At 41.5% G+C, this 27696-nt stretch overlaps 1 protein-coding gene and 2 non-coding genes across 9 annotated transcripts in view; 1 reads left to right on the top strand and 2 right to left on the bottom strand.

Moving 5' to 3' along the window:
* Nucleotides 1-27696, bottom strand: part of Tp53bp1 (tumor protein p53 binding protein 1) — a 121158-nt gene that overhangs the window by 80369 nt on the left and 13093 nt on the right. For all 7 annotated transcript variants that reach the window (XM_045155910.1, XM_045155915.1, XM_045155916.1 and 4 more), the window contains exons 5-7: nt 27097-27200; nt 1994-2152; nt 1071-1197 (exon numbers count right to left, since the gene is read on the bottom strand). In XM_045155910.1, coding sequence (XP_045011845.1) covers nt 1071-1197; nt 1994-2152; nt 27097-27200 — 390 coding nt within the window. The remainder of the gene's footprint in view (nt 1-1070; nt 1198-1993; nt 2153-27096; nt 27201-27696) is intronic.
* LOC123463121 lies at nt 24388-24491 on the top strand. The gene has a single exon (XR_006638731.1). It is a non-coding gene; the product is annotated as a U6 spliceosomal RNA (small nuclear RNA).
* Nucleotides 25046-25175, bottom strand: LOC123463224. The gene has a single exon (XR_006638815.1). It is a non-coding gene; the product is annotated as a small nucleolar RNA SNORA18 (small nucleolar RNA).

Genomic DNA, 27696 nt, shown 5'->3' with positions numbered 1-27696 from the left:
GTCCATACTAAGCACATACTTAAAAAAAAGGGGGGGGGGAGCTGGGTGTGGTGGCACACGCCTTTAATCCCAGCACTCAGGAGGCAAAGGTAGAGGAGTGCCATGAGTTCGAGGCCACCCTGAGACTCCATAGTGAATTCTAGGTCAGCCTGGGCTACAGTGAGACCTCGAAAAACCAAAAAAGAAGTGGGCTGGACTTAGCAGTTAAGGCATTTGCCTATAAAGCCTAAGAACCCATGTTCTACTCTCCAGGTCTCCCACATAGCCAGATGCACAAAGGTGATACAAGCGTGCAAGGTCACACATACACACAAGATGGTGCATGCATCTGGAGTTCAGCTGCAGTGGCTGGAGGCCCTGGCGTGCCAATTCTCTCTCTCTCTCTCTCTCTCTCTCTCTCTCTCTCTCTCTCTTTACTGCACACATGCTCGCTTTTCTCTTTCTCATTTTTTATATATATATATATACATATACATATACATATACATATACATATACATATACATATACATATATATATATATATATATATATATATATATATATATAAATAAGTTGGGTATGGTGGCACATGCCTTTAATGCCAGGGTTAGAGGCAGAGGTAAGAGGATCACCATGAGTTTGAAGCTACCCTGACACTACATAGTGAATTCCAGGTCAGCCTGGACTAGAGTGAGACCCTACCTTGAGAAAGCAAACACACAAAACACAACCACAAATGACGAAAAGAAAAAATTCCCAAATACACGAAGAAAATTTGGAAATTTAAAAAATATCTTTGTAAGCCAAAATAAAATTAGTATAACCCAGATTGAAGAGAAAGCTTGGCAGTTAAAGCACTTGCCTGCAAAACCTAAGGACCCAGGTTTGATTCCCCAGTACCCACATAAGCCAGATGCACAAGGTAGTAACATGCATCTGAAGTTCATTTGCAGTGGCTAGAGGTCCTGGCATGCCCATTATCTGTCACTCACTCTCAAATAAATTTTAAAAAATGTTTAAATTTAAAAACAATTAGTATAACCCCACAGCAAAAATCACAGACACTACTTAGAAAGAACTTGGTTTACCTTGTCAGTGGACTTTGCTCTTCTACCACATGGACATCTTTATTGGGCAGTTCTGTAAAAGAGATGTCTCTGTTGGACTGTTCTGTCATGGGGATATCTTCACTGGACTTTTCTTCATGCTTAATTGCTTTAAGTTTTGAAAGAAAAAAAATGATACAAAGGAGATATTTTACTTTTCCAAATACAAACACTCTTAAATGGTTCTTAAAAAAGAATTTTAATAGAAATGAATCCATTTCAAAGTATATAGTAGACGGCTGTGGTGGCACACACCTTTAATCCCAGCACTTGGGAGGCAGAGGTAAGAGGAACACTGTGAGTTCAAGGCCACCCTGAGACTACATAGTGAATTCCAGGTCACCCTGGACTATAGCGAGACCCTACTTCAAAAAAACAAAAAACAAGAAAAAATGGGGGGAGGGGCTAGAGAGATTGTTCAGCCATTAAGGCGCTTTAAGTGACTTCTAGGTCAGCCTGGGCTAGAGTGAAACCCTACTTCAAAAAACCAAAAACAAAACCAAACAAACAAAAAAGAATATAGTTATCATTATAACAAGTAACCAGAGTTGGCTAGTCAATACAGAAAATCTCAACCTGCAAGTATTTACCAGCCAATTATGTAAAGTTACTACAGATTATATTAATCTGAATAGATTAAAAAAAAAAACTTATAAGGCAGGCCTGGTGGCACACATTAATCCCAGCACATGGAAGACAGAGGTAGGAGGATCACCTTGAGTTTGAGGCCACCATGAGACTATTCCAGGTCAGCCTGGCTAAAGCCAGACCATACCTTGGTGGGGCGGGGGCGGGGGCGGGGGCGGGGAGGGGGGAACCTTACAAATGGAAAAGAGATAACTAGTTCTATCAGGAAAGAAGGAAAACTGATAAATGCACCAAACATGAGAAACCGTGTTTCATACCAGTATTTGCATCCGTGTCAGATAGCCTGATACAACCAGAGTTGGTGGTCACTGACTGGAGATGCCCTTTGTCGCCTTCATATGGCACAGTATGTGCTTCAACATCCTGGCTCTGGGACAGTTCAAGAACCCCAAAGCCCAACTGTGATGAGGCAGAATCTAGGAAGAAAATTCCAAAAAAATTAGTTATTATCCCATAACATTGTCAATATGCAAACTGCTATCCCCTAAAGAGGGTCATGTTAAGTGTTTCACATCGAAGTCCTGTCACACAAAATTGTCCTAAAGGAGCTTCCAAAATGGTGACAACACACAGGCACAGTTAGCCAGTGTCTCGGGGAATAATCTGAAAACAGAAAAATGTCTTTCAAAAAAGCAATGAAGAGAGCTGGGCGTGGTAGCGCATGCCTTTAATCTCAGCACTTGGGAGGCAAGAGGTAGGAGGATCACCAAGAGTTCAAGGCCATCCTGAGACCACATAGTGAATTCCTGGTCAGCCTGGACTGCAGCAAGACCCTACCTTGAAAAACAAAAAAAAAAAAAAAAAAAAAGCAATGAACACACAGCTCAGAAGAAGACCATATTGAGGACAGCAGCAGCAGCAGAGAACCTGAAAACAATCGACAGAGCAAACATCAGGAGACATTTCAAAGACTTTTGTGGAAGCAACAACTTAGCAGCCTGAGGCGCTCTGAATAGCAGGTTCAGGAGAACTCACACCAAATGCATGGGTTACATGCTGATACCCAATGAAGAGAACACAGCAAGACTAAGGGAAAGAAACTTTGAATCTGATCTGCACAGCATTCAGCAAGCTGAAAAACCAAGTGAGAACTGGAGTATATACATGGGAGCTTTCACAAAGACTCCAAATAGAATGCAGGACACTGGCAAGAGCTGCACGGGCAGGGCCAGCACTCCCAACAAGAGCCCTGAAGGAATTCACAGGGGAACTGGCCAAATCTGAAACTGTTTCTGAAGCACCGCCCACAGACCTGGACAGCAGCAATCAGATAACACAAAGGAAAACTTATAAGGGAAAATGGAACCATGTGATCCCAGGATAAATCCCAGCAGAGTAGACAGCACAGTCCAGGAGCCAGGGAAGGAACACAAGTAAACCCAAACAAGAGCCAACAAACGGTCAGACCAGGGACGACTGGGGAAAAAACCTGGTACCCTCTTGAGACTACATTGTGAATTCCAGGTCAGCCGGAGCTACCATGAGACCGTATCTTGAAAAGGAAATAAATAAATAAATAAACCTGGTACCCTAAACGCCAGTCAAACCAAAAAAGTAAAAAACCTCAGCTGGACTAAAACACAGTCCCTCCTGAACAATGCAAACACTACCACTGAAAGAAGAAAGACAACCCACTAAAATAAATTCAACCAACATTTTAACTCCCAATGTACACAAATAACATGAAAAATGACAAAATTTCTCTCTTGTAAATAAATCCTTTGAAAAGATTACAGCTACATGGCTCAGCAGTTACTTGCATGCAAAGCCTAAAAAACCTGGGTTTGATTCCGCAATACTCAAAGTCAGATGCACAAAGTGGCACATGCATGTGGAATTCATTTGCAGTGGCAACAGGCCCTCCTGGTGTGCCCATTTTATCTCTCTCTCCTCCCTCTCCTTCCCCCCCCCCGCCCTGTAATAAATGAAGATGACAACATGTCTCTTCCAAAATATATCAATCCCAGAGTAATGGCCCCTAATGAAAGACCTACAACAAAATTGCAAAAAATCCCAAAGAATAAAAAAATGGAAGAAGGCTGGAGAGATGGCTTAGTGGTTAAGGCATTTGCTTGTGACACCTAAGGACCCAGGGTTGATTCTCCAATACCCATGTAAGCCAGATGCTCAAGGTGGTGCCTGCATCTGAACTTTATTTGCAGTGGCTAGAGGCTATGGCGCACCCATTCTCTCTAACTGCCTTTTTCTCTCTCTCAAATAAATATATATATATATATATTTTTTTTTTTTTTTTTTTTTTGAGGCAAGCCCAGTAGACTGGCCTCTTTTTTATGCGAGAGAGTTAAAGCAAGACAAAGTGAGAGAGATAAAATTGGTGCACCAGGGCCTCAGCCACTGTAATCAACTCCAGACACATGCACCACCTACTGAGCATGTGCAAACCTGTGCACTTGCATCACCTGTTGTGTGTCTGGCTTACGAGGGACCTGGAGAGTCAAACATAGGTCCTTAGGCTTTGCAGGCAAATGCCTCCTTAGGCTTTGCAGGCAAATGCCTTAACTGCTAAACCATCTCTCAGCCCTATTTTTTAAAAATTTTTTGTTCATTTTATTTATTTATTTATTTATTTGAGAGTGACAGAGAGAGAGAGAGAATGGGCACGCCAGGGCCTCCAGCCACTGCAGACGAACTCCAGACGCATGTGCCCCCTTGTGCACCTGGCTAACGTGGGCCCTGGGGAATCGAGCCTCGAACTGGGGTCCTTAGGTTTCACAGGCAAGCACTTAACCGCTAAGCCACCTCTCCAGCCAGCCCTATTTTTATTTATTTATTTATTTGATAGTGACAGACACAGAGAGAAAGACAGATAGATCTATGGGAGAGAGAGAAAGGGCGCGTCAGGGCTTCCAGCCTCTGCAAACGAACTCCAGACGCATGCACCCCTTTGTGCATCTGGCTAACGTGGGACCTGGGGAACCGAGCCTCGAACCGGGTTCCTTAGGCTTCACAGGCAAGCGCTTAACTGCTAAGCCATCTCTCCAGCCCCAGCCCTATTTTTTTTAGTGACAACTTCCATAATTGTAAACAATAACCCATGGTAATTCCCTCTCTTCCCCCCTCCAGTCCTATTTTTTTAAAAAGGAGATGAAAGAAGACATAAATGAAATCCTGAAGAACATGACAAACAGCTGAATGAAATAAGAAAGTCAATGAGACATAAAAATTGAATTCAATGACCTAGAAGGTATCATAGTGCTGGAAAGAAGTGACTGGAGTACTGAGTAACATCTCGATCACACCTTCAAGGCTCAGGGTCTAATGTGGAAGAGGTGGCAGAAAGAATGTAAGAGCAAAAGGAAGGGTAGGACTCCTTACAACATGCTCCCTCAAGACATAAAATGGCTTGGATATCCATGACCTCATAGTGCCTGACACTACCTACACAAGACCATCATAAGAGGAGGAAAAGACCATGATATCAAAATAAAAGAGAGACTGATTGAGATGGGGAGGGGATATGATGGAGAATGGAATTTCAAAGGGGAAAGTGGGGGGAGGGAGGGTATTACCATGGGATACTTTTTATAATCATGGAAAATGTTAATAAAAATTGAGGAAAATAAATAAATAAACGCGAATTCAATAAAGATATAGAAATACCAAAGCAAAATTAAACTGAAATGATGCAGAAAATGAAAAATTTGGTGAATAAAATAGTAAGTTCCCTGGAAAGCCTTACAAGTAGAATGGATCCTGGCAAGGAAAGACTATCAAGACTTGAAAACAAGGTAGAGAAATTGGTACATTCAGTCAAAGATAATGATAAATCTTTATTTTTTGATTTTTTGTTTGTTTGTTTGTTTGTTTTTCAAGGTAGGATTTCACTCTATCTCAGGCTGACCTGGAATTCACTATGTAGTCTTAGGGTGGCCTGGAACTCACAGAGATCCTTCTACCTCTGCCTCCCAAGTGCTGGAATTAAAGGCATGTGCCACCACAACCAGCTATTTTTGGATTTTTAAAATATATTTTTAGTTAATTGCAAGCAGAGACAAAGAGAGAAGAGGAGACTATGAATACATCAGTGCCTTTTACTGCTGCAAACTTCAGATGCTTGCATCACTTTGTGTATATGGCATTACATGGGTACTTGGGAGTTGAACCCGGAGATGGAGACTTTGCAAAGCAAGTGCCCTTAACCACTAAGCCACCTCCACAGCCCTAAACATAATGATAAATCTTTTAAAATATACAAACAGTGCTGGAGAGATGGTTTGGTGGTAAAGGCACTTGCCTATAAATCCTATGGACCTGAGTTTCATTCCCCAGTACCCACATAAAGCCAGATGCACAAATAGGCACATGCATCTGGAGTTCATTTGCACTGCCTACAAGCCCTGACACATGTATCTCTCCTCACCCTCTCTGCTAGCAAATAAATTACTTAATTTTTTTAAAACCTTACAGAATATGCAAGATCTTTAGGATAATAACAAAAGACCAAATCTATGAACCATAGACACAGAAGAACTTAATGTCAAAAGCCTACAAAATGTTTTCAGGGCTAGAGAGATGGCGTGGCGGTTAAGGTGTTTGCCTGCAAAGCCAAAGGATCCCGGTTCAACTCTTCAGGACCCACATAAACCAGATGCACAAGGAGGCGCATGCATCTGGAGTTCCTTCACAGTGGCTGGAGGCCCTGGCACACCTATTCTCTCTCTCTTTCTATCTCTCAAATAAATAAATAAAATATATTTTAAAAAATAATAAGAAGAAAATAAAAAAAGAAATTAACAAGGCTAAGAGGGTCCAAATCTACAGTGGTAAGCCAAAAGTCAAGATGGCTGCTTCACTAATGCGTTGAACAATTTTCAAAGAAGAAATCCGGGCTGGAGAGATGGCTCAGCAGTTAAGACATTTGTCTGCAAAGCCTAATGACCAAAGTTTGAGTCCCTAGTAGCCATATACATATACATATATATAGAGCCAGATGCACCAAGTGGCACATGCATGTGGAGTATGTTTGTAGTGGCAAGATGCCCTGGTGCACCCATTTTATCTCTTCCTCTATGTCTCTGCTTGCAAATAAATAAATAAATATTAAGAAAACACTTTTAAAAATGTTTTCAATACACTTACAGCAGATAATTATCCAAATGTGGGGAAAGAGATTCTCATCCAGGTAGAAGAGGCATACAGAACACCAAACACTCGGAAACAGAAATTCCTTACATCATTATAGTAACAACACTAAATACAGGGAAGAAAAGAAAGTGTATTAAGAACTGCAAGAGAAGCCAGGCGTGTTGACACACGACAGCACTTGGGAGGCAGAGGAGGATTACCGTGAATTCAAAGACACCCTAAGACTACATAGTTAATTCCAAGACAGCCTGTGCTAGAGTGAGACCATACCATGAAAAACCAAAAACATAAAAATAAAAACACATGATTGCTAAATGCATCATTGAAGAAATCAAGAAGGAAATTTAGCCAGGCATGATAGCACACACCTTTAATCCCAGCACTCAGGAGGCAGAGGTAGGAGGATCACCATGAGTTCAAGGCCAACCTGAGACTACATACTACATAGTGAGTTCCAGGCCAGCCTGGGCTAGAATGAGATCCTATCTCAAAATAAAAAAAAAAAAAAAAGGAAATTTAAAAATTGCTAGAACTAAATGAAAATACAATATCAAAACCTATGGGATACAAAAAGAAGGCAGGCCTAAAATGTAACTTACAGCTTTGAGTACCTTTATTAAAAAATTGGGGAAAGCGGGCATGGTGGCACATGCTTTTCATCCCAGTACTTGGGAGGCAGAGGTAGGAGGATCACCATGAATTTGAGGTCACCCTGAGACTACACAGTGAATTCCAGGTCAGCCTGAACTAGAAACAGGGAGTTCAATTACAGTGGCTAGAGGTACTAGTGCACCAATTCTTCCTCTCTCTTTCTCTCATTAGAGAGAGAGGGAGAGAGACATAAAAAAATTTCTGGGGCTGGAGAGATGCTTAGCAGTTAAGTGTTTGCCTGTGAAGCCTAAGGATCCCGGTTCAAGACTTGTTTCTCCAGGACCCACATTAGCCAGATGTACAAGGGGGCGCACATGTTGTTCGTTTGCAGTGGCTGGAGGCCCTGGTGCACCCATTCTCTCTCTCTCTCTCCCTGTCACTCTCAAATAAATAAATAAAAATGAACAAAAAAAAAAAATTCTGGATTCAGCTCTGACCACTTGGGAACTTCCAGCTGAAAGTGAATTTTTCCCTGAGCTGGGCCTAGTCGGCTAGCTTGGCCCAGGCCCAGCTGGGAGGATCCCCTAGCCCTTACTCTCCTTATAAATTCTTTAGCACCTCTAACTCCCCACATGGCAAGAGCTCCTTAAACTTTCTTTTCTCTCTTTTTTCTGCAGTTTTTCCAGGCCCTCCACATGGAATCTCTGGCCTTGTGGGTGTCATTCCCTTTGGGTGGCTCTGTACTTCCCTCAATAATAAATATATAGGTATGCATACACACATATAAATATATATATAAATATATATGTTATATTTATAAATTTTTAAAGGCATTAAGTAAATGATGGCTTAGCGGTTTAAGGTGCTTGCCTAGGAAGCCTAAAGATCCAAGTTAGATTTCCCAGCACCCATGTAAGCCAGATGCACAAGGTGGCACATGTGTCTGGAGTTTGTTTGCAGTGGCTAGAAACCCTGGCACTCACTCTCTCATCTGTCTCTCTCTCCAATATCAACAAAGGGTAGGATCCCTATATCCAAGATAATAAAACCAAAGATTACCTTTAAAATAATACCCTTTAGTTCCTAGACCATTCTGAAACATTCGCAAATGGGGGAGGGGGTAACAACCTATATCCCAGACTCCCAGTGTGGAGGTGGGAAAGTAGTCCCAGGAAACCCCTCCTCCAGAAGGGCATGTAAACTGTCAAGACAGGAATAGATGCATAAGTCTTCACACTTGGGCCTATCTTGCCAATAGCACTGCTTACATGCTATGATGTAAGACACGTGCAAGGCTGAGAGGAGAAAACAGGGAAATTTGAGTGAGGACCCCCGTAGGAAGGAGATAAAGCCCTAAATTCTTCTAAATCTGGTCCGGAGGGATGTCCTCCTTCTTCAAGAAGATGTGAGCCATCCTTGGGCGTAACCTGACTCTAGACTCCTCTTTTCACTTTCCTCCTTTCAGATGGGACCGTTGGCTTCCAGGACAGCCCAAAAGTCTCTGCTAGCCTGTCTCCTGAGAAACTGGGCTCATTTAGATAATACAGAGAGAACAGGAATTGCTCATTTCTTTTCCCAGAGATTTACAAAGCTTGGCAGCTGAACCAGGTAAGAACTTAAAACAGCTTCTCCTAGTGGCAACTTCTGCTTATTATAAATCAGGAAGTGAAAAGGATAAGGCAAACATCAGACTTACCTAAAATGTATCTCAGGGTATAACCAGATATGATAAAAAGGCATCAAGTGCCAGGCATGGTGGTGCACGCCTTTAATCTCAGCACTTGGGCAGCAGACACAGGAGGATTGTCATGAGTTCAAGGCCAGCCTAAACCATGTAGTGAACTCCAGGTCAGCCTGGGCCACAGCTAGACCCTACCTTGGGGGTGGGGAGGAGGAAGAAAAAAGAATAGACATATCCACGAGTACATCATAACGTTAATGAAAGTTGCTCATGGAAGGACATTTAATTGGATAAAATATAATGTTTACCTGATGCCAAGGTTTTAACCAGTAGAGAAACTGAGTCTTATGGTTAAGGCCTCACTCATTTATAGCTCATTGATGCTAATTTGTTATGGTTTAAGGGTTATAAAAACTGTCTTTAAGACTCTCAGAAAAAGTAAATTAGGTTCTTCTATTCATCAAGGATTTAACTACCAAAGAAACTGAGTCTTAAGATAAAGGTTCACATATAAGTGTTTAATTCCCAAAGATGAGGTACTCATACCTAAAGGCATTGTGACTTTAAAGGTAGCTTCTGTTTTATTTATGCTAATTCTACTGAGTGGTCATCACAAGGTTTAATAACTTAGGTTTAAGTGATTTAATTTCACTATAACCTTTATGCTCCTGTTAGGTAAAATATATTGGAATGGCTAGTCTAAGCTTTATCAATTTTAAATCTGGGTAAGACATAAATTATTTTATGTTAGTAAAATTTTCTATGGTACATAAGATAAATTGCTATTAAGATTAAGCTAAAGACATTGGTTGTCAAACGCTGTTTTCTCTTTCAAAACAGATTTGTCAAGGGCTATATTAGAGCTTAGCTGTTTTGGCTCAACAATGACCAGATTCTGCTCTATTATGTAAAGTAACTTTCATTTCTGGCATCTCAGTTCAGTGCTTATAACAAAATTAACTCTTAAGACATATTCCCTACTTTAGGGTATAGCCTCATGCTCAAACAATGGTCCTCATCTGAGAGAAATCATTTCAAGCTCTGTGGTTCTAACATTCCCTGGGTAATTAATTGGTACACATATCTGGACTGATCAAAGATGTTTTCAAACACAGGTGCTAAGACTTTATACTGTCATACTTGTACTTTTCTGATAATTTCTTGGTTAAATTAATTGGTTTAGATTTGCATTATTTTCAAGACTGATAACAGGTTCTGCCTGTATTTATAATATTTAAAGGGTAAGATATGTCCACTTTGCATGTCTCAGATATGGCCTATGCTGCCACAAGACAACAAAATTATAAACGGTTGGACAGAATGACTTTAAGCTCTTGCGCCATTCTTTAACTACATCAATTTCAGTAATCATTGTCCTTGATATGTACATACAACCAGGTTGGTGTAACTTCCTTTCTAAGTGTATTAATCCCCTATGTAGAAGACAAAGCCAACTGGAATCATTGGAGCTAAAAAGGCACCAATAATTTGGCCTGTGCTCCCAGGTCATGAGGCCACCGGAGATGATGGGACCCTGCTACACTGGCCCCCTGGTAAGTCACCTGCCCTCCTGATCAGGGAGTACACAGAGACCCAAACAAAAACATCGGTGTACAGTATGAAACAGTAGAGTCATAATTCAGGAGCAATCACTCCTCCTGGCTTCCCAAAGCAAGGAAAACTACTTGGCCAGCATGACCCTGACTCATCCTAACAGACAGAAAACATCAGTAAGCTATAGGCTACTCCTGGGTCCCTAAAATCTCCTTTGGAGAGCCATTAGTGACCTCCAAACTTAATCCTTAATTAACTTTTGGCTATCTGCTTGGTCTTGTTTAAACACTTAAGAGAAATGTATAACCAAAGATAAAAGGAGGGCTAGAGGGAGGGCTTAGGGGTTAAGGCATTTGCCTGAAAAGCCAAAGGACCCAAGTTTGATTCCCCAGGACCTACATTAGCCAGATGCACAAGGGGGCACACATATCTGGAGTACGTTTGCAGAATTATTTTCAAATCTGGAATACATACATACCTACACACACACACACACACACACACACACATCTGACCAAAGGTGGCTTAATTCAAAATAAATGGTAAATCTCTTCTACCTTGTACCAGGACATCCTTAAGTAAGTCCTGAGACCAAAAATATATTTGTACAGCCTTCAATGGCACCGAATGGCTCTATGGTATCAACCTTTGGCCCTGGCTTCCCCCAGGACAAATTTTAAAAGGTACACTCAGGAAGACTATTATACAAAACATGGTATCAAAGTTATGTTCTTTTTTTTTTTTCAAAGTTATGTTCTTGATAACTCTGCTATTACCTCATCTGTATTACAAGCCACACAGAAACAAATTTAGACCATGTCAGACACTACTATGCCATTCTTGAAGAAAATCTCAGCCACTTCATGCTCAGATGATCCTGAGACAATTGAACTCCGTCTACCTGGGTTCCTGCGAATGCTCCCCAAGCCCTACAGGTCCAGAAAAAGGACAACCCTGAAGGCAACCAGTTTGATGTATGCTTACTCCTCATGAACCCGTTACTTTTATTCTTTCTCTGCAACATTCTCATCCAGGACTATCTTCCTGCACTCCATCAATACACTTCTGGGGTTCTTTAGACTAGTTCCCCTCTCTGGGAGAGACACTCTAACTGCCACAACTTTGTGCCCCATTCAGCAGGAAATAGTTAACAATACAACATGATCGCCTCTTGTCCTTTAACAGCAGTTAGTGTCTTCTCATGACAGGCAGAAATGAGGGGGGAGTTAGGGTGACTGAACTCCTAAAGGTAAAGAGGACAGAAAAGGTTACACTTGTTAGAAATCAAAGATGATCTGATTTCTTATCTTTCTTGCCTACTTCCATAGACTATTTGTCCACAGTCAGGACCCCTCCTGAGAGGGAGGTGTTTCATAAGATTTAAACATTGTTGTTGGCCAAGTCTGCCTCCTGGAACTCGGTGCCAGAGCTAACCTCTTTCTGAGACAGCCCCTAGCCCTAACCAACCAGCTGGCCCTCTGGTTCACCTGGACCAAAAGACAGCCTACCACCCTAAGGTTATAAATACCTTTGCAAGTGGAGGACAGTCTGTCTGTCTCTCTATTCACTTGGGAACTTCTAGGAGTGGGTGAGTTTTTTCTCTCAGCCAGGCCTGGGCTGCCTTGGCCCAGGCCCAGCCAGGAGGGGCACAGCCTAGGCCCTAGCCCAGGCCCAGCCGAGAGGGTACCCTAGCCCTGACTCTCCATATGGGTTGTTTATCCCCTCCAGCTACGCACATGGCAGGAGCTCCTTGAACTTTCTTTCCTCTTTTCTTTCCATGCTTTTTTCCCCAGATCCATATCTGGTCACATGGACTCCTGAGCTACACATGGCCCACATGGGCTTTTTCATCTCCCCTAACCTCCCAGCCTTCCCCTTTCCCTACTCCTTTGGAAAATCTGAATAAAACGTGGTATTTAAAAATATAAAAAGTAAAGGAGATTCAAGGGGGACAGGAGAGGTGGTGTAGAAGTTAAGGCACTTGTATGTGAAGCTTAAGGACCCAGGTTCAATTCCCCAGTACCCAGGTAAATCAGATGCACAAGGTGGCACATTCATCTGGAGTTGGTATGCAGTGGCTAGAGGCCCTGGCATGCCCATTCTCTCTCTCTGCCTCTTTCTCTCAAATAAATAAATAAAAATAAAATATAAAAAAAGAGATCTCTGAAGGGGCAGGAGAGATGGCTTAGCGATTAAGGAATTTGCCTGCAAAGCCAAAGGACCTTGGTTCGATTCCCCAGGATCCATGTAAGCCTGATGCACAAGGGGGCACATGCGTCTGAAGTTCGTTTGCAGTGGCTGGAGGCCCTGGCACACCCATTCTCTCTCCCTCTCTCTGTCTCTTTCTCTCTCAAATAAATAAAGTTTTTTAAAAAAATTTAAAAAAGAGATTCAGGAGTAGGAAGAAGGGAAAAATAATATACGTGGTAATATCAAATTAATTATCAAAATACATGTATAAAACTTGTCAATACATAAATTTTTTAAAAATAAAGAGCAAAAAATGAGTGAAATAAAAATAAAAGATGGAGAGACAGCTCAGTAGCTAAAGGCTTGCTGACAAAGTCTACTGGCCTGGTTCAATTCCCCAGTACCCATGTAAAGCCAGACACAAAAAGCGACATGTGTCTGGTGTTTGTTTACAACCTGGAGTTTATTTGCAGCAGCAAGGGACTTGGCAGACAGACAAACACAAAAATGAATTTTTAAAACTATGATCCCAAACTGAGCACTGTGATACATATCTTCAATCCCAGCACTCAGCAGGCTGAAGCAGAAAGAGCTCCATGAGTTCAATGCTAGCCTGTGGCTACAGTGAGATCCCGGCCAGCCCTAACTAGAGTAAAACCCTACATCAAATAAAATCATAATAAAAAAATTGATCCAGGTCATCATTGAGTTCAAGGCCACCCTGAGACTACATAGTAAATTCCAGGTCTGCCTGAGCTAGAGTGAGATTATACCTCGAAAACAAAAAATTGATCCAGGGAGAGGGAACAAAAGAAGTCAATGCAAATACAATCAATTTGTAATATGTTCACATATTGAAGTTCCCAATAAAATTATTTTATTTATTTTTAAATACTTTATGTATTATTATTTGAAAGAGTAAGAAAGAAACAGAAAGAGAATGAGCACGCCACAGCCTCTAGCAGCTGAAAACAAACTCCAGACGCATGTACTACCTTGTGCATCTGGCTTACTTGGGCACTGGGGAATCGAACCTGGATCCTTTGGCTTCATATGCAAATGCCTCAACTACTAAGCCATCTCTTCAGCCCCCCCCCAATAAAATTATTTTAAAAATAAAATAGGATAAAGATAAAAAGCATATATGTGTGTGTGTGTGTCTGTGTATGTATATATGTATGTATGTATATATAATCAAAAAATGAAAAGAATCCAATTAAGAGTTGGCTCTTCAATGGGCCAGGTGTAGGGGAGCATGTCTTTAATCCCAGCATTCAGGAGGTAGAGGTAAGAGGATCGCCAAGAGTTCAAGGCCACCCTGAAACTACATAGTGAATTCCAGGTCAGCCTGGGCTACAGCAAGACCCTACCTTGAAAAAAAGGAGTTGGTCCTTCAAAAAGATAAGACTGAGAAAGCCATACCCAAATTAACCAACTTATTAAAATTAAAGATGAAAAGGGAGACCTTATAACAGATGTTAATGAAATTCAGAAGATCATAAGGAAATAACTTACAAACCTATATCCCACTTAAATGGAAGAGCAAAAAGAAATGGATTAATTTCCAGTTAACATATGACCTACCAAAGTTAAACCAAGAGCAGGTAAATAAACAGAACTGTAACCCTGAGGCTGAAGCAGTAATGTAAAAAATCTACCACCTGAAAAAAATACAAGGTCCGGATGGATTTACTGAAGAATTCTACCAAATATAAAGAGGAACTGACAGCAATGTTTCTCAAACTATTCCATATAGTAGAAAGGGGAAGGTCACTTCCAAACGCTTTACAAAGCCACTATATTACCATGATCCCAAACTCAGATGAAGACAACAAAAACAGAAAATTAGCCCAACATGGTGGTGCACGCCTTTAATCCCAGCACTTGGGTAGGAGAATCAATGTGAGCTTGAAGCCAGCCTGTGAGTACAGAGTGAGTTCCAGGTCAGCCTGTGCTAAAGAAAGAACCTACCTCGAAACTGCCCCGTCCACAAAAAAGAAAAACAGAAAGTTATAGACCAATTCCCCTGATAAACATACATGCAAAGATTCACAATAAAATACTTGCAAACTGAATTCAAAATACATCAAGATTACTCACCATGATCAAGTGGGCTCCATCCCAGAGATGCAGGGATAGTTAAACATAGATAAACTAATAAATATAATATATCACATAAATGGACTCAAGGACAGAAACTGCACAATCCATAGATGCAGAAAAGGCCTTTGACAAAAATCCAGCATCATCTCATGATAAAAGCAATGTAGAAAAACCAACCACCCTCTAACTTGACTAGAGGCCTGCTCCATGAGAGGGAATATACCCCTGATACTGAAAACCTACAACAGGGATAGTTATGAGCCCTAAGAATGTAACATTTGCCTGATACTACCTACACAAGACCGTCATAATAGGAGAAAAAGATCATGACATCAAAATAAAAGAGAGACTGACTGAGAGGGGGAGGGGATATGATGTAGAATGAGTTTCAAAGGGAAAAGTGGGGAAAGGGAGGGAATTACCATGTGATATTTTCAACTATGGAAATTGTCAACAACAACAACAAAAAATTAAATTAAAAAAAAAGCAATGGATGCCAAGACCCTTGGTTTCCCACCAGGAATAGATAGTAAGACCCTATTGCTGAAGACTCCACATACTTGGGCTGCAAGGCCACTGAGAAATCCTGCTGGAACTGAGCTGATAACCTCCTCCATGTAGACCAGCTGACAGAAAGCTGCAACAAGCCATTCTACATGTAGTCCAATAGGAAAAAGAGATACCAACAGTGAAGATACTCAACAGTGGACACTGCAAGCCTTATAACTGACCAGCCAGCCCAAATGAGCCACCAGGTGGAATAGTGGCACATCTGTCATGGTAGAAACCAACTGCCTTCCAATTGGACTGGAGGCCTGCTGCATGGGAGGGAATACATCCCTGCTACTGAAAACTTAAAACAGGGTTAGTCATGAGCCCTAGGGGTGTAACATCTGCTGCTGTCTGGCTAAATGTATATACTATGCTTATCAAACTGCCCAGTAAGCACTTCTCTTAATATTCATACCCTTATATTAACACTATTCTCAGTTTGGATAGAGAATCTTCTCTTTTCAGATGGCAGTGACCTTGGGACGACTCAGAAGGCATCATAGTGCTGGAAAGAAGTGACTGGAAATCATGGAAAATGTTAATAAAAATTTTAAAAATTTAAAAAATCTAGAAACAAAAAAAAAAAAAGGGACTGGAGTACTGAGTAACATCTCGATCACACCTTCCAAGGCTCAGGGTCTAATGCGGAAGAGGTGGCAGAAAGAATGTAAGAGCAAAAGGAAGGGTAAGACTCCTTACAATGTGCTCCCTCCAGACATAAAATGGCCTGGATATCCATGACCTCACAGTGCCTGACACTACCTACACAAGACCATCATAAGAGGAGGAAAAGATTATGACATCAAAATAAAAGAGAGACTGATTGAGATGAGGAGGGGATATGATGGAGAATGGAATTTCAAAGGGGAAAGTGGGGGAAAGGAAGGGTATTACCATGGGATATTTTTTATAATCATGGAAAATGCTAATAAAAATTGAGGGAAAAAAGCAATGGAGAGACTAGGGATGGAAGGAAGCTATCTCAGCATAATAAAGGCTATATATAACAAAATTATAGTAAACATCATGCTAAACAAAGACAAAAAAAATCAAAAGATTCCAACTAAATCAAGGAATAAGACAAGTGTGTCCATCCACTATCTCCACTCCAACATAGTGCTTGCAGTTGTAGCTAGAGAATTAAGACAAGGAAATAGGAGGGATATGAATATTAAAGGAAGAAATCATAATATCCTCTTTTGTAGAAGATACACTTCTATACATAAGAAGTACTAAAGGGGCTGGAGAGATGGCATAGCAGTTAAGGCATTTGCCTGCAAAGCCAAAGGACCCAGGTTCAATTCCCCAGTACCCATGTAAACCAGGTGCACAAGGTGGCACATGCATCTGGAGCTTATTTGCATTGGCTGGAGGCCCAGGCACACCCATTCTCTCCCTCTCTATCTCCCTCTGCCTTTCTTTCTCAAATAAATAAACTAATATGTTAAAAATAAGAAGTGCTAAAGATTCCACTAAAAAACTCCTAGAGCTGATAAATACTTTCAGCAAAGTGGCAGGATAAAAATTAAATTTACAAAAATCACTAGCCTTTCTTTACATCTGGGACAAACATACTGAGAAAGAAATCAAGGAAACAATTCCACTCACAACAGCCAAAATAAATAAAATATTTTGAGCTGGAGAAATGATTTGGCAGTTAAGGTGCTTGCCTGCAAACCTAAGGATCAAGGTTCCATTTCACAGACTCCATGTAAGATAGATGCACATAGTGGCACATGCATCTGTATTTCATTAGCAGTGGTTAGAGGCTCTGGTGTACCCATTCTCTATCTGTGTCATTCTCTCAAATAAATTAATTTTAAAATATTTTTTAAAAAATTTTTTTGTGTGTGTTTCAAGGTAGGGTTTCACTCTAGTCCAAGCTGATCTGGAATTTACTATGTAGTCTCTGGGTGGTCTTGAAATCACAATGATCCTAAAAATATTTTTTTAATACCTTGAGTGCTGGAGAGATGGCTTAGCGATTAAGGCACTTGCTTACAAAGCCAAAGGACCAGATTCGATTCCCCAGGACCCATGTAAGCTAGATGCACAAGGTAGCATGTGCATATGAAGTCCATTTGCAGTGGCTGGATGCCCCCGCATACCCATTCTCTCTCTCCCCCTCCCCCTCCCTTCCTCTCCCTTCCTCTTCTTCCCTCTCCCTCTCAAATAAACATTTTTTTAAAAATACCTTGAAATAAATCTCATCATGGAAGTGAAAGACTTCTACAAAAACAACTTCTAAAGGACGGGCTGGGAAGATGGCTCAGAGGCTGCAAAGCCTGCCAGTCCAGATTCAATTCCCAAGCCATTCCCATAAGCCAGATACAAAACCGGATGCATTTGCCATTCATTTGCAGCAGCAGCAAAAGGCCTTTGCATACACATGTGAGCGCACATGCGTGCACACATACACACAAACACATATGCACGCGCACAAAAAATAAATAAAACTTTTTGCCACGCCTAGTGGCTCACGTCTTTAATGCCAGCCCTTAGGAGGTTGAGTTAGGAAGATTATCATGAATTCAAAGGCAGCCTGGGTTACAAAAGTGAGTTGTAGGTCAGCCTGGGCTAGAGTTAGACTCTGCCTCAAAAATAAATAAGTGAATAAGTAAATAAGTGTATAAAAATAAAAGTGAAACGGCCAAGCATGGTGGCGTACTCAGGAGACAGAAGTAGGAGGATCGCTGCAAGTTCAAGGGCACCCTGAATTCAAGTCAGCCTACCTAGAAAAACCACAATAAATAAATAAATAAATGAAGAAAGAAGTTGAGGAAGACACTAAAAGGAAGAAAGACCACCCATGCTCATGGATCAGAAAATTACTATTGTAAAAAGGCCATTTGTGAAACGGCCACTTTACCACCAAAATCAATCTACAGATTAAATGCAATTCCAATTAAAATTCCTGTACCATTCATCAAAGAAATAGAAAAAATTCTTAAAGCTTACACATAAAGAATACTGTTGGAGGTAGTCCCACTTTGGATGCAGGATATACAGAAATCAAGCTGAGCTGAGCTGGAAGCTCCCCTTCCTGCTGGCTAACTTTCATCCTGTCAGAAGGTATTATGCAGGTGGCCGGAAGTGAAAAGTCATTAAGGATCTTACCCAGTTTTGCAAGAGTTCTAATTAAACTCAGTCACAAAAACAAAAAATCATTTAAGTGGGAGGGAACCTGCAGGAAAGAAGGGGTTCAGCAGAAGTGGGAGGAGGGATTAGAAAGGGTAATGTGAGCTGGACAACTGGCTCAGCAACTGAAGGTACTTGCTTCAAAGCCTGATGACCCCAGTTCTATCCCTCAGTATCCACGTAAAGCCAGATGTACGGAAGGACCCAGAAACTGAAGAGGCCATGACAGGCTTCAGTAGAGTGCTGCCCTAGTTAGGCCTAAGTAACAAGTTTCAGCTTAAACAAAGGAACAAAGAGCAGCTGCCCTGCCCCTGCCCAGGACACCTGAGACTTGCCAAAGACTTGTCCCTCCGACCTCCCTGCCTGGGCCAATTGAGAGATTTGTCCCGCCTACCTCCCTGTCCTGGCCAATCAAAATGTGTACAAATGTTATTGCTGCTTATTTAGCCAATTGCAACAGAGGTTGCTTAGTTACCAAGCTCTCGCCTGCCAACCTTGGCCAGTGTCCTAAGAAATCAACCAATCATGTACCCATTCCCTACTTCTTTGTTCAAATCCCTATTAAAAAAAACCTGACCCCTGCTGCTCCGGCTCTTGTATGGATCCACTGCATTGGTGAAGTCGAGAGACCAAACTTAAGCCCAGAAACAAAGCTCCTTGCCCTAGCATACCTGTATGGTTCTCTTTGGGGGTCACTGAGCGGGTGCAGAGAACTGGGCAGAACAGTACAAAGTGGCACATGCATCTGGAAATCATGTGCAGTCGCAGGAGGACCCTGGCATACTCTACTCACTCTTATTCTGTCTCTCCCCAACCCCAGCATATAAACTGAAATAATTTTTAAAAAAAAGAAAAGGCTAGAGAGACAGCTTAGCAGGTACTTGCCTGTGAAGCCTAAGGACCCAGGTTCAATTATCCAGGTACCACAAAAGCCAGATGCACATAGTGGCACATGCTCTGGAGTTCATTTGCAGTGGCTAGAGGCCCTGGCATGCCACTCTCTCTTTCTCTCTCCCTCTGTCTCTAATAAATAAATAATAAAAATAAAATATTTTAAAAAAAAACAGAGTAAGAGGAGAATTTATGTGACAGTGAGGTAACCAGGACTATAAAACAAGCTCCTGACCAAAAGAGAAAGGAGGTTCCTGAGGAAATGGCTCAGCAGTTAAAGATGCTTGCTTGCAAAGCCTGTCAGCCGTGGTTCAATTACCCAGTACCCACATAAAGCCAAATGCACAATGTGGCACATGTGTCTGGAGTTTGTTTCAGAGACAAAAGGCCTGAAGTACGAACACTTTATCTTTCTGTCTCTCTCAAATACATAAATAAAAATATTTACTTTAAAAAAGCCATTTCATTGCTGGAGAGATGGCTTAGCAGTTAAGCGTTTGCCTGTGAAGGTTCGAGGTGTGGATCCCCAGCACCCACTTTAGCCATATGCACAAGGAGGCGACACATCTGGAGTTCCTCTGCAGTGGCTGGAGGCCCTGGCGTGCCCATTCTCTCTCTTTCGCTGCCTCTTTTTCTGCAACTCTCAAATAAATAAATAAAAATGAACAACAACAAAAAAAATTTTTAAGCCACTTCAAGCCAGGCATGGTGGCATACGCCTTTAATCCCAGCACTTGGGAGGCAGAAGTAGGAGGATCACCATGAGTTCAAGGTCACTCTAAGACTACATAGTGAATTTCAGGTCAACCTGGGCTAGAGTGAGACCCTATCTCAAAAAAAACAAAAAAGGCCAAAAAAAAAAGGGAGGGGGACTGGAGAGATGGCCTAGCATTTAAGGCACTTGCCTGCAAAGCCTAAGGACCCATGTTTGACTCTCCAGGTCTACGTAAGCCAGAAACACAGTAATGTAAGTATGCCAGGTTGCACATGCGAACAAGGGGGCATACGTGTCTGCAGTTCCATTGTACTCACATAGGCCCTAACATGCCAATTCTCATTCATTCTCTCTCTCTCCCTCCCTCCCTCACCCCCCCTCTCTCTCACACACACACACATTAAAAAAACCAGTCTGGAGTACTTCCAGTTAAGATGGCAGCATAGGAACCATGCCAAAGCAGCCTAGGGGAGAAAAAGCCAAAAAAGAAAACCCAGCAAATGACACTCTTCTACTGAAAAGTGAGATTTATAAGAAATTACCAACTGCAAGAGAGAAGTAGGAGAGATTCAGAGCATCTAGAGCCCACACAGGCAGGCAGAAGTGGCTCCAACAGCGGCAGCACCAGGTCTGCAGCAGTAGGTATGCGGCGTCACAGCTGCAAGGCTCCACTTGAGCCACAGGAAAAGCCAGGTGAGGGGATTTTCCACTCACACCGGCCGCCTCACAAACTCAAGAAACGTGAAAGGAGGACCAAAGCAACCAACAGAGGAGCACCTCATGTGGACCAGCGGGTGAACTAGAGCCACCATCCACAGCCTTCCCTCCTCCAATGCCAGCACAAGCGCCAGCAAGCACCAGTGACCTGGGGAAGGGAGATTACAGCACCCACCACCAGCGACCAGAGCAGTGATCCAGCGAACCAGCCAGCCTACTTGAAACCTCAGCACAGCAAAGAGGGACACAAGCAGGAGTGCAGCATAACTGAGACCAAAATCACCCCAAAAGGTAACTAGGATTACAACAGGTCAGTACCCGCCAAATAAGCCTGGTATATAGGCTTGAATCTGAAGTGCTAATTTCACCTTCCATATTAGGATAAATCATATGTTAAATCTGATGGATGGTCGGATTTGCCATTCTTAAATAAGCTATATTTTGGGCTTGTTATTCGTTGCTTCCTGATTTATAGTGGCTTTGTTTCCTCTTCTGTTGTTCATTAGGGAAGCGTCTCACTTGGTCACAAGCTGACTTGAAACCCTCAACAGACCAGAAATCTTAGCCGTCTAGTTGACAGGATTAATAGTGTGGGGTAACACACACCCTAAGGGATTGAGATTTTGTTAGAGGATCTGGTTGTCATAATACCTACTCTTGCATAAATACTCTATGTTGGCCGGGTGTGGTGGTGCACACCTTTAATCCCAGCACTGGGAGGCAGAGGTAGGAGGATTGCTGAGAGTTTGAGGCCACCCTGAGACTACAGTGAATTCCAGGTCAGCCTGAGCTACAGTGAGACCCTACGTCGAAAAACCAAAAATAATAATAATAATAAATCAATAAATAAATACTCTGTGTTGTTTTTCATTGAATATGTACATTGTTTAGTAAAATTTTAGAATCTGCCTATATTTTGTTCAACTCAGCCTACTTGAATATTCTCATAGCAGGCAAACCCAACATCAAGGGTCATTTTTGTAGATACTCTGAGAGTCTTGAAAGCCACACCTAGCACCTTAAGCTCCTACCCTGAAGATATATAACATCAGATTGACTGATACATCTAATAATACTGCAGATAATTAGAAAATCCAAGCATTAAATTAATACAAGATGCAAAAAGCCTTGCCAGCTATACATCTGATAGAGGATTAATATCTAGGATATACAAAGAACTCAAAAAATTAAATAATAAGAAATCAAACAAACCAATTAAAAATGGGCTATGGAACTAAACGGAGTTCTCAAAAAAAGAAACACAGATGGCATATAAACATATAAAAAAATGTTCTACATCCCTAGTCATCAGGGAAATGCAGATTAAAACTACTTTGAGATTCCATCTCACTCCTGTGAGATTGGCTACCATCATGAAAACAAATGACCACAAATGCTGGTGAGGATGCGGAAAAAGAGGAACCCTTCTACACTGTTGGTGGGGATGCAATCTGTCCAGCCATTGTGGAAATCAGTATGGAGGTTCCTAAGACAGCTAAAAATAGATCTACCATATGATCCAGCTATAGCACTCCTAGGCATATACCCTAAGGACTCATCTCACTACCTCAGAGATACTTGCTCAACCATGTTTATTGCCGCTGTATTCACAATAGCTGGGAGATGGAACCAGCCTAGATATCCCTCAACTGATGAGTAGATAATGAAGATATGGCACATTTATACAATGGAGTTCTACTCAGTGGTAAAGAAAAATGAAATTGTGAAATTTGCAGGAAAATGGATGGATCTGGAAAGGATTATACTAAGTGAGGTAACCCAGGACCAGAAAGCCAAACATCACATGATCTCTCTCATATGAGGATCCTAGCTACAGATGATTGGACTTCTGTGTGAGTACGAAGAAAATTCAGTAGCAGAGGCCAGTAAGCTAGAAAGGAGATATAAAGGAAATAGAAAGGAAGGGAGGGCGTTACTTAATAGGATGGAATTGTATATATGTAAGTAGAAGAATAGATTAATGGGGGTGAAAAGGCCTAAGTGAAGTCAGGGGAAGAGGCTGAGTAAAGGTGGAAGGATAGCTAATCAAAATCTAAGAGGATATAAATAAATCATATGGAATCCTACTTTTTTGAACAATGGAACACTCAAGAGCCATAGATTGTTACTACAAAACTTTCAGTGCCAAGGAAGGAATACCTTCCAGTGAGTTGTTGGCTAGGGAAGTCCCAGATGCCCCCAAAACATTACAGGCCATTGCTGAGGCCCTTGGGTTCCCACCAGGAAGAGATGGTAAGACCCTATTGCTAAAGACTCCACATACTTGGGTTGCAAGGCCACTGAGAAATCCTGCTGGAACTGAGCTGATAACCTCCTCCATGTAGACCAGCTGACAGAAAGCTGCAACAAGACATTCTACATGCAGTTCAATGGGAGAAAGAAATCACCAGTAAAGATACTTAACAGTGGACACTGCAAGCCTTATACTTTGCCCGCCAGACCAAATGAGCCAACGGATGCAATAGCGGCACATAAATCATGGTGGAAACCAACTGCCCTCTAATTGGACTGAAGGCCCACTCCATGGGAGGGAATACATCCCTGATACTAAAAACCTACAGTAGGGGTAGTTATAAGCCCTAGGGGTGTAATGTCTACTGCTGTCTGGCTAAATGTATATACTATGCTCATCAAACTGCCCAGAAAGCACTTTTCTTTATGTTCATACCCATATATTAATGCTACTCTCACTTTTGGTACAGAAGCTACTCTTTTCAGATGGCAGTGACCTTGGGATGACTCAGAAGGCACCATGGTGCTGAGAAAAAGTGACAGAGGAGTGCTCAGCACTGCAATATCTCTATCACACCTTCCAAGGCTCAAGGTCTATTGTGGAAGAGGTGGTGGAAAAAATGCAAGAGCCAAAGGAAGACTCCTTACAACGTGCTCCTCCAGACACAAAATGGCCTGAATGACCTCACAGTGCTTGACACTACCTACACAAGACCATCATAATAGGAAGAAAAGATCATGACATCACAGCACCAGACACTAACTACACAAGACCTTTATAAAGGAGGAAAAGATCATGACATCAAAATAAAAGAGAAACTGAGAGGGGGAGGGGATATGATGGAGAATGGAGTCTCAAAGGCGAAAGAGGAGGGAGGGAGGGCATTATCATGGGATATTGTTTACAATCAAGGAAGTTGTTAATAAAACATAAGTATTAAAAGGGGGGGGGAGCCAGTCTGTTGAGCTTGCCTCAAAGAAAATAAATAAGCTGGGTGTGGTAGCACACACCTTTAATTCCAGCACTTGGGAGGCAGAGGTAGGAGGATCACTGTAAATTCAAGGCTAATGTGAGACTACAGAGTAAATTTCAGGTCAGCCTGGGCTAGAGGAAGACCCTACCTCAAAAAAACAAATAATTAATACATAAATAAAAAATAGTGCTCCCTTCAGCAACACATATACTAAAATTGGAAAGACACAAAGATTAGCATGGTCCATGTGCAAGGATGACATACAAATTCGTGAAACGTGTCATATTTTTATAAATAAATAAAAAATAGGGCTGGAAAGATAACTCAGTGCATGTAAAGCTGAAGTACCCAGGTTCAATTCCTCAGGACCCACATAAACCAGAGGCTTAAAAATAATTATTTAAAAACTATATAAAAGACACACTAACAAAAATGTAACTTAATGACTAACACTTCTCTGCATTTTGACTCTTTCTCCTTTCATACTCATTTTTCAAGGGTATTTAGATGTATGTGGTTTGTTAGACTGTGGTTTATGTTATAGCTGCAGAATAGAGATATAGTCCACACATTAGTCGCTTATAAGAGTATAGTACTTAAAGGTTTTCTTCATTATACATTTTCTATTTTCTTTTGTTGTTGTTTGTTTTTGAGGTAGGGTCTCACTCTAGCCCAGACTGACCTGGAATTCACTCAGTAGTCTCATAGTGGCCTCAAACTCAGCAATCCTTCTACCTAAACCTCCCCTACCTGAGCGCTGGGATTAAAGGCATGCGCCACCTTGCTTGGCCCCCCTTCATTCCCCCCTCCTACAGATAAAAAGGAAAATTAGCAAGTCATACTTTATTGTTTTGTAGTTCCTTCCCACAGGCTCAAGGAAGTCCTGTGACTTAAGAACAGCAACAGCGTTACTAAATGAGGCATTTCCAATGATGCTTGGCTACTGGAAAAGCCCCAATGGGATAGACCTCACCCCCTTCCTTTTTTTTTTTTTTTTCAATATAGGGTCTCACTCTAGCTCAGACTGACCTGGAATTCCCTATGTAGTCTCAGGGTGGCCTCAAACTCATGGTGATCCTCCTACCTCTGCCTCCCAAGTGCTGGAATTAAAGGCGTGCTCCACCATGCACGCCCAGCTACCCCCTTCGTTTTTAATACATTTCTTTTTGTTGTTCTTTCTTTTGAAGAAGGATCTTAGTATAGTCCAAGCTGACCTGGAACTCATTCTGTAGGTCAGGTTGGCCTTAAACTCCCAGGGATTCTCCTACCTTAGCTTCTTGAATGCTGGGAGGAAAGTGTGAGCCACCATGACTGTATGTGCCAATTTTTTGTGTCTGGCTTTACCTGTTTGCTGAGGAATTGAAACCTGTAAGCTGGCTTTTTTTTTTTTTTTTTTCTTAAGAAAAAAGAAAAAGCCTTGAACTGCTGAGCCATTTCCCTAGCCCTGAAAATTTTTTTAAATTATTTTTACAATTTCATGAAAAAAAAAAAAAAATTCCCAGGCATGGTGGTACACGTCTTTAATCCCAGCACTTGGGAGACAAAGGTAGGTGAAACGCCATGAGTTCAAGGCCACCCTGAGACTACACAGTGAATTCTAGGTTAGCCTGGGCTATAGTGAGATCCTACCTCAAAAAAACAAAAAGAAAAAAATATATACATACATACATACATACGTGTGTGTGTACATGTACATATATGGATACTATTCACCCCTCCATTACCCCTACTTGTTCTAAACATTTTATTTTTTATTTGACAGAGACAGAGGGAGAAAGAGAGAGAGAGGGTCTACTGCCACTTCATATGCAAATGCATATACCACTTGGTGCCTCTGACTTTATATGGGGAATCAAACCTGGACAGCAGGCTTTGCAAGCAAGCACCTTTAACTGCTGAGCCCTCTTCCCAGTCTCTCCTCCTGATTGCTGAAATTACAATAGTCATGTGCCAGGTACAAGGCGGTGGGAACTTTTAAGAGGTTGAGAACTACTGGAAGGAAGTTAGGCCATTAGGAATATGCCCTTGAAAGGAACTGAGGAACCCTGGCTCCTCTTTCTTTTTTCTTTCCTTGCTTCATGACCACCATGAGGTAAGCAGTCTTGTTCAGCTACATCTCCTCCACTGGGATGTTCTGCCTTGTCACCATCCCAAATCAATAGGCCAAGTACACATAAACTGAAACTTCTAAAATCATGCCAAAATGACATTTTCTCCTTACAATTATTCTTGCAAGTATTTTGTCACAACTTTGGAAAGTCAATTAACACAGAAAATTAAATCTATCAGAGATTCAAATTCACAAACACCACAGTGAGATATCCTAAATTACTAGCAAATTTCTTTTTTTATTTTTTTGGTTTTTTTGAGGAAGGGTATCACTGTAGCTCAGGCTGACCTGGAATTAATTCACTACATAGTCTCAGGGTGGCCTCAAACTCACAGCGATCCTCCTACCTCTGCCTCCCGAGTGCTGGGATTAACGGTGTGCACCACCACACCCAACACTAACAATTTTTTTTTTAATTTTTTTGTTGTTCTTGCTCATTTTTATTTATTTATTTGAGAAGGACAGAGAGAGAAAGAGGCAGATAGATGGAGAGAGAGAAAATGGGCACGTCAACGCTTCTAGCCACTGCAAACGAGCTCCAGACGCGTACGCCCCCTTGTGCGTCTGGCTAACATGGGTCCTGGAGAATTGAGCCTCGAACTGGGGTCCTTAGGCTTCACAGACAAGTGCTTAACCACTAAGCCATATCTCCAGCCCAATTTCTTAATGACTCTCAATTTAATTATGGAGAACTCTGTAACATGATAATGAAAAATTTAAATACCTATATGTTCATGGTAAAAGGAAAAGAAAGAATCTAAATCCTGAAAAAGGCATAAAGCTACCTTCAGCACCAAGGGAGCGTGTGGCATCATCTATAATATCTTCTTTCTCTTCTTCTCTTTCTTCCTCGGTGGCAGAAGCAGCTTCCACCAACATTCCCAGAACACTGCACAGTAAAAAGACAAAATCATGGGTTGTTTCCAGATAGGGGAGACTACTCAAAGTGCCAGGAACTTTGCTGACACTCTCCATACACACCAATTAACTCTCAGCCAAGTTTGAAATGCAAACAAACCTCATACCTTTAATGCTATCTACAGAAAACACCTGAAAGGTTAATAACACAAAATACTGTACCAAATTAATCAACGCAAAAACTAAGCAGAAGAAAAGTATACTCAGGAAGCAGAGGTAGGAGGATCTCACACTGTGAGTTCAAAACAACCCTGAGACTACATAATGAATTTCAGGTCAGCCTGGGCTAGAGCAAAACCCTACCTCAAAAAATCAAAAACAAAAACAAAAAAAGAGGAAGGAGGAGGGGAGAAGAGGAGGAAGAACACAGATATACTTGAATCTTATTTCATTATGAGCAGGGATAGAAAAACCTTCGATTCAAAGAACCAAAGACAAGTGACAAGTAAATATGTGCAGTGCATGAG

This window comes from Jaculus jaculus, chromosome 8, assembly GCF_020740685.1.
Source record: "Jaculus jaculus isolate mJacJac1 chromosome 8, mJacJac1.mat.Y.cur, whole genome shotgun sequence".
Taxonomy (NCBI): domain Eukaryota; kingdom Metazoa; phylum Chordata; class Mammalia; order Rodentia; family Dipodidae; genus Jaculus; species Jaculus jaculus.
Note: the sequence above shows the minus strand (reverse complement) of the source record. Positions and strands in the feature narration are given on the sequence as shown.